This window comes from Trachymyrmex cornetzi, unplaced genomic scaffold (genome assembly GCF_001594075.2).
Source record: "Trachymyrmex cornetzi isolate Tcor2-1 unplaced genomic scaffold, Tcor1.1 scaffold144, whole genome shotgun sequence".
Classification (NCBI taxonomy): domain Eukaryota; kingdom Metazoa; phylum Arthropoda; class Insecta; order Hymenoptera; family Formicidae; genus Trachymyrmex; species Trachymyrmex cornetzi.
In genome coordinates, this window is record NW_017296027.1 from 286,477 (window position 1) to 293,875 (window position 7,399).

The following is a 7,399-nucleotide window of genomic DNA, read 5'->3' on the forward strand; positions in this document are numbered from 1 at the left end:
CCCCCCCCCCCCTCTCTCTCTCTTTTCCTGCCCCCTCTCCCTCTCTCTCTCTCTCTTTCTCGCTCCATCCTTCTATCTCTCTTTCCCATCACATTGTCCTACGATAGTTTAATTATAGATACGCGGCCTGTACGGGCTTAGGCTCGCCTAAAATAATGATTGAATCAGCGTTGCGTCCTTCTTCGCGCTCCTTTTTCCCCCGGGACACTTGCGTGCAGTGTTTCTGGATATACCCCCGTGAACACAAATGTACGGAACGAACAGCTGTCGTTCCGGAACCCTGAAGGCTTCACCTGAAAATTGCGTTTGTCTTCCCAGTTACTTGTCGATGCTGACTCGAATACATGTTTGCAACATCGCAACTTATCACTCAAATATAGCAATGTACATTGTAGTGTACGAATTCAATTAAAAATATTGAAACTGTATATTAAGAGAAATGAAATATGCTGATCTAAAAAGATAATTGAAGAGATGTAAGATGTGTAAGACATCATGAAACTTCTCATTATTCATTAAGATTTGTCTTAAGTTGTTCAGCAATTTGAATCTATTTTTATTGCTAAAGTAGAAAAATTTAAGATACTTTTTGTAACTACATATAAAACCAATTGGTATATTTATAATTATATTTCAGATGGACCAAGTTCAGTATATTAAAGACTCACAGTCATGGAACAATTCAATGGCATAAATGATGGAGATATTAATATAAGTGATATCAGTAAGTATCTTGAGTACATATTATGTATTTTAATAAATATATAATAGTTTTGTATAGTTGTGTGATGTGTACTATTTTTAGTTGACGTCATTCAAACCACCGATCCTGATTCTATGGCTACCATAGTAATGGACAGCGAACAGCCACGTGTTGAGATTTTAGAACAACCAGCCAGTAAAGCACTACGGTTTCGCTATGAGTGTGAAGGCAGGTCAGCTGGCAGCATACCTGGTGTCAACAGTACACCAGAGAACAAAACTTTCCCTAGTATACGAGTAAGTTGTGATCGTCCAGCGAGACTTCGAGTCTTTCTTTCTTCTTATTTCTATATGCTTATAATATTCCTGTAGATCGTGGGTTATAAGGGTCGTGCCATGGTAGTTGTGTCCTGTGTAACAAAGGATGCCCCTTACAGACCTCATCCACATAATCTTGTCGGCAAGGAAGTATGCAAGCAAGGTGTTTGTACAGTAGAAATTCCATCGGGAAATATGGTTGTTACTTTTTCAAATTTAGGCATTCAATGTGTGAAAAAGAAGGACATTGAAGAAGCTCTTAGAATGCGTCAAGAGTTACGAGTGGATCCCTTTCGAAGTATGTATGATTTTTTCATATGTATATACATACATTATGATATTTTTTCATTAATTTAGATAAGTTGGTTATGAAGAGATAAATTATTGCAGCTGGTTTTGAACATAGGAGACACCCGACTAACATAGATCTTAACGCAGTGAGATTATGTTTCCAAGTTTTTTTGGAAGGATCACAAAAAGGAAAATTTAACAAGCCTTTAGCGCCCATTGTGTCTGATCCTATTTATGATAAAAGTATGTAATACTATATGCCATTAAAAAATATGTATATACATATATATATATATATTTACATACAGTAATATATTATAATCTTTCCACGCTATTATCTCCCAAACTATTCATTACGGAAAAAATGTTTCAAGTAAAACTTACTCTATTCTACTTGACTACAAATTACTAACATCTTTCGAGAGAATGGAACTATCATTCAGGGATAAAATAAATCAATGCGTCCATGCCCTAGATCATGAGGAGAAGCGTCATCGTGCTAAAACTCGCTTAAAGTACATTTGTACTGTGATGACAAGTGCGTCTTCCAAAAAGTTTATTTGAAAGTTTATTGATGAGAAAATTACTGACTTTGAACAATCGTAGTTGATCTTGAATAATTTTGAATCATTTTTTGATAGTCTTGAAAGATCAACATATCATAAGCCAATAAACTTGTTTCAAAGTACGCCTAATTAAAAAACAAAATACCGTTCTATATCAGAAAAAAACAAAGGAATTTCTCTTTGAAATCTTCAGTGGCATTTACAAACTTGGAAAAAAATGTGTGCCCATCATGAGATTTTCTTCTCGAAACAGAGTAAATTTTATTTGAAACATTTTTTTCAAATAACGAGTAGTTTGGGAAATAACCGCATGGAAAGATTATAATAAGTCCCTTTATATATATATATATATATTTAGAATAAAATTTCTACTTACAATTACGTTTCAGAGGCAATGTCAGATCTTGTGATCTGCAAATTGAGTCATTGCAGTGCACCAGTCGCTGGTGGCATAAATATGATTTTGCTGTGTGAAAAAGTTGCGAAGGAAGATATACAAGTGAGATTTTTTGAGGAGAGAGATGGGCAATTAATCTGGGAAGGATACGGCGATTTTCAACCGACGCATGTACATAAACAAGTAAGTCAACAATGGTAGTTGTATATGTAAACTTTGAATTACACTACAATAGTAAAGAATATGATTCATTTGTCTATATTGCATTATCTGTCGTTCTTTATAGACGGCGATAGCGTTCAGAACGCCTAGCTATCGTACACAGGAAGTGGAACAGCCAGTGCAAGCGTTCATCCAACTTAGAAGGCCATCGGATGGTGCTACGAGCGAACCGCTACCATTTCAGATGTTACCACTAGGTACAGGTAGGCCTGCTTTCTGGTCTTTACGGAAAGCGTTTGCCAGGAAGAAGGCAGAATACAGTACCTTCAGTAAAATCTTGTCTGCAGAAACTGCTCTTTTTGACAACGTAACTCCTAAGTTTTCTCGTAATATCGATGAATTCAACAATAATGATCTGGATACAAAAAAACTAAACAATAAAATCTCTGCATTGCGCGCTTTAAACGATTTGTATAACGTAAAAAATTATGTAGATGTGTGTAATGGCGATTTAAAGGCGTCAATAAATTCTACACAAAATGTAGAACAGCCCGCGAAAAGTGCTATTTTGGATTATGAGAATAACGAAATGATGATAATCTCGGGAAGAAACATGGAAAATAATAAAGAAATTAGCAAATTGTATACTCTTGGTAATAATAATGTAGAAAATAATGCATTTAATTCCGAGTATAAAGAAAGAATTGTCGATGCGATTCCTAATGCAAAATCCGATGCACAAGAAGATAGTACGTCCGTATCAAAAAATGTAGATAATTTGAAGAATAGGTCAGATTGGTTCGATAATTGTGAAATAGGCAAATGGGTGCAGAAGGGACAAGTGTGCCTTAAGGAAAAGAATAATGAGTTTAAAAATGAAACAGGTGGTGACAATAAACCGTTTAATGAATTTTTATCGCAAGTGGCTGAGCTTGATCAAATTTATGCTGATACACATAACAAGTTAATACAAGCTGCTACGGAGACCAATCCACAAATGATGGAAATTGATGTTTGTGACAATCAGACTTACACCAGTTTACAAATGGCTATGAAAAATCCAGTAGAATTGTTCGACATTACCGATGACAGAAAATACGAGGATGTGGCCGTCTCTAAACAAGATGCGGAAGTGCCCGTTATGTCTGTAACATTAACAGCTAAGAGAGATGTAATGCATGAGGCGGAGGAAAGATTACCACCCTTGCCTCCCAAGCGAATACGCAAGATGCCTTCAATGCCACTTTTACCGCGTCCAATATCCGCTCAAATGCTCACTACCTCACTCACCAAGGCACCGAATAAAAATTTGCCGTCCTTACCCGGTACTTTATCGAAACATGCTAGACAAGGGCTGTTTTCGAAATTATTTGCTAAAAAAATTAAAAAAGACAAATGCTCAGATCTAAGTAGAGATAGTGATCCGTCATTGAATACTTCATATTTATCGAAGAGTTCTGTGCAAGATGTTATACAATCACAAAGTCCATGTCCTAGTATGACAAGTGTTAAATCTCTTAAGCTAAATGACGATGAAACAGCATATGGTATAGATTTAACTGAGGCTGAGCACTATGCTCTGTATACTACTATGGCACCACACGCGACTGCCTCAGAATTTGATGAAATGTCTTTTTATTACAGTCTAGTTGAGGATGGGAAAATATTGACGGAAACAAAAGAGACCTAAACTATTCGATAGATATTTTATTGATCTATTTAATATTTCTTTTTTGTTTATATACTGCCAAGTTGAAGATAACTTAATATTTGTACATGAATTAATGATGTTGTTTGTTGTTTGAGTCTACCGATTTTGAGTCTGCCGAAATGTGAGGAATATTGTCTTGCATTGCAGATATAAACTTTTACTATCATCAACTCTTGTATATTTGCAGTTTTGACGTGACATTCATTTAAGAATGTATTTATATCTTTAAACCAAAGATTTTCACCAAAGATTTAAAGGAGAAAAATCGAAAATTATTTCCTTAAGACATGTTGCCACATAAAATGGATCGATTTTTGTAAGATTGACGCATTTATCTAGGTGTGCAAAATTCTAGTCTAAACTAAGTGCAATTTGTTAGTTTTTCCTTAATGTTTCCTATTAACGATTTTTACAAATGATTTGTAAAATGTTCGATAATTGTTATCTCTTATCAAATGATTAACTACTTTTTTCTAGTCAAGTTTGACGCTGTATATTTTCTTATACTCTCATTGTACGTTGCTTTACTGTTGTTAAATTTTATATGATTATGAATGTATATGCAAATGTTTTTTTTCTTTTCGTTTTGTTATAAACTGTTCATTTTAGTATCCTAATATTTTTTTTTTTTGCCTTTTAACGGAAGACTAGGGTACCCCATTCTTTATTATAGCGTAAAATGCTTTGTGTACATAATCTGTAGAAGGATTCAATAATAGATTAATTTCTTCATCTTTTAATAAAGAAGAGAATGGCGTTAATTAAATTCAATTTGCTTAAACGATATGAGAATCTTATTAGACCGCGTATATGTAAGAACATAACCAATAAGAAATAGGAACTAAAGGCCCATAACGAAACTGGATCTTTGGTGCTTAAATAATGTGAATGATATATGTACTAGATATGTACGTACAAATATACTATATTTGTAGTCATTTTGAACTGCGCGCCGAAATTTTATCGGACTTGAAAACGCAACTAAACTACTATATTGAAATAATATCACAATTGAATTTTGATTAATAGGCTTCTATTAAAGAAATCTTAATATGCTGGAAATCTGTAATTAAATCAATTTACTTAACTGGAAGTTGATTTAGACGAAAAAAGTATCGAAAAAAACGCAAAAATGTCTTTTTCATACGAAAATAGCCAACTTTTTTTCTAATTAACCAATTTTTTAATTTCAAACAAGGTTCTAATAAAGAAGAAATTTTGGGCTATGAAACAAAAAATTATTGTTACACTCTCTTAAAATGTAGAATTATGTAATTATAACTGTCGACAGATATATTTTTCACTGTTTTTCCAAAAAATTAGAAAATGGAAAAAACAGTGAAAAATCACCAATAAATTATTTTACATTTATGTAGGTATATTTTTTAATTAAAATGTATTAAAAAATGTAGAAAGTTCTATTGTATTGCTGCATACGAAAATATTTTACATTCGAAGTAATGTAACAATTCGATTGATTTTATTCATAAAATCTAAAAATTATAACATAAATTAATTTATGACTCGATACTTTTAAATTACGTAATTATACACGAAATATATTACTTTTAACAAAAAAAACGAAATTGATTTACCTGCACGAAATACTGACACAAACGGAAAAATGGGGTACGAATATGCTTTAAGTGAATTATCAATGTAATAATCAATTGTGCAGTAATTCAGCAATTAGCGACTGGTGTACTGGTCTGCCTGATCTTATTCCTAAAAAGTGAAAATAAATTATGGATCGAGCCGAAAATATCGTCTTCTAGCTCAGTAGAGTAGTTTGAAATTTCTTTGGGGTATATTTATATCCCAGTCTGTTTTAGGGTTAAAAATGTCTGAACGAAAATCCTTAGTTTGCTCAGAGTTGAGCTCATGATATTCCTTTTGGAGTAACTTTATTGATGTACAGTAAGAAAATTCGTAAGGTTTAAATATACGAGGCCTTCTTCATTTAGAGCAACTGTACGCGATGTTAACGAAAAGTTATAATTAAAATTACTCATTAATGTATAATCATTTATAGATGATGCCAATTCATTAAGGCGAAAGATAAAAAAGATTAATAACAACTCCATACTTACCAAACAAGTAGCCGAAAGTGAGAAGTGTAAGTATATTTGCAGAATTCTTTATAATTCTACAACTAATAGGATTATGGTGGGCAACATTGATATTACATTATATTAACATCTTGATAATTTCCAAATATCATCTGGGATGTAAAAATCATGCTATTTATCTTTATATCACGTTTCTCATCGAAGGAATGAGTGTCGGAAGGTGTGAATGCTAATTATCTATTTTCACTCGCAATCCTTCAATCTTTTCTATCCGCTGTAATCAATATATAAATATATATACACTCTTTGTGCAAAAATGAAGTATACGCTTATATGCATATGAAACAAGAGGCCTTTTACGATGAAGTTTTTATATATTTTAGCAGGTCTATTTGATACATTTGTTAATTGTTATAACAAACATGATAAACTTGTTGAGAAAACTAACACTAAGATACATACAAACTGTTAGAAACAGTTGCAGTATTTGTACGAACGATTGTATAATTTTTAACCAGTCAAGGTTCGATTGTTCTTATCATACATTAACCATCTGATTAATCTCTTTACACTTTGAAAATATGATAGAAAATTTCAAAATTGTTACACATGTAATGTAACACTCTCGTTTTTCGCCGACAGTTTTGACGTACGGCTGTAAAATTTTCATGGTGGAAAGGGAAGCTTAACAAATAAGTCATTTCATTATATCTAAAAACTACTACACATATATTTTCACATAGACAAACAAAAAACTTGTTTTATACTTTTTTAAAGATGTATTTTACATAGGACTTTGGAGTTTGAATTTAAAAGACCAGGGAGCAGTGAGCTTGTATATTTTGAGATATGGTAATATTATATTTTTCTATTTACATATATTTACACGGGATAATTGATTCCGAGAAGCGAGTATAAAATACGTCTCCAAATCTTATAATGAAAAATTTGCTGTAATTGTATGGAATCATTACTCGTGATAATAGTCTATAAGTAAAAGTTTCATAGTTCATACTTCGTATAATGCGAGTATGTAATGCTCTTGTGCAATAATTAATATACTTTTCAGAAAGTTTTGTGTGTGTATGTATGTGCGCGCGCGCGTGTGTGTGTGTGTGTGTATGTATATATATATAGGATGAGTTTGATAAAAGGTTCACGTTTTTTTTTTTTTTTTTTTTTT

General features: G+C 32.5%; 1 protein-coding gene across 4 annotated transcripts in view; it reads left to right on the forward strand.

Annotated features, from left to right (window-relative positions):
• Positions 1-7,399, forward strand: part of Dl (dorsal) — a 10,445-nt gene that overhangs the window by 587 nt on the left and 2,459 nt on the right. The window contains exons 2-8 of one of the 4 annotated variants that reach the window (XM_018501917.1): positions 638-724; positions 806-999; positions 1,075-1,318; positions 1,411-1,554; positions 2,267-2,457; positions 2,561-2,699; positions 6,180-6,263. In XM_018501917.1, the coding sequence (XP_018357419.1) occupies positions 673-724; positions 806-999; positions 1,075-1,318; positions 1,411-1,554; positions 2,267-2,457; positions 2,561-2,699; positions 6,180-6,263 (1,048 nt within the window). In that variant the 5' untranslated portion in view covers positions 638-672. Of the gene's footprint in view, positions 1-434; positions 486-637; positions 725-805; positions 1,000-1,074; positions 1,319-1,410; positions 1,555-2,266; positions 2,458-2,560; positions 4,508-6,179; positions 6,264-7,399 lie in introns of those variants that run through there. The other 3 variants (XM_018501918.1, XM_018501916.1, XM_018501915.1) reach the window with 3 other exon arrangements.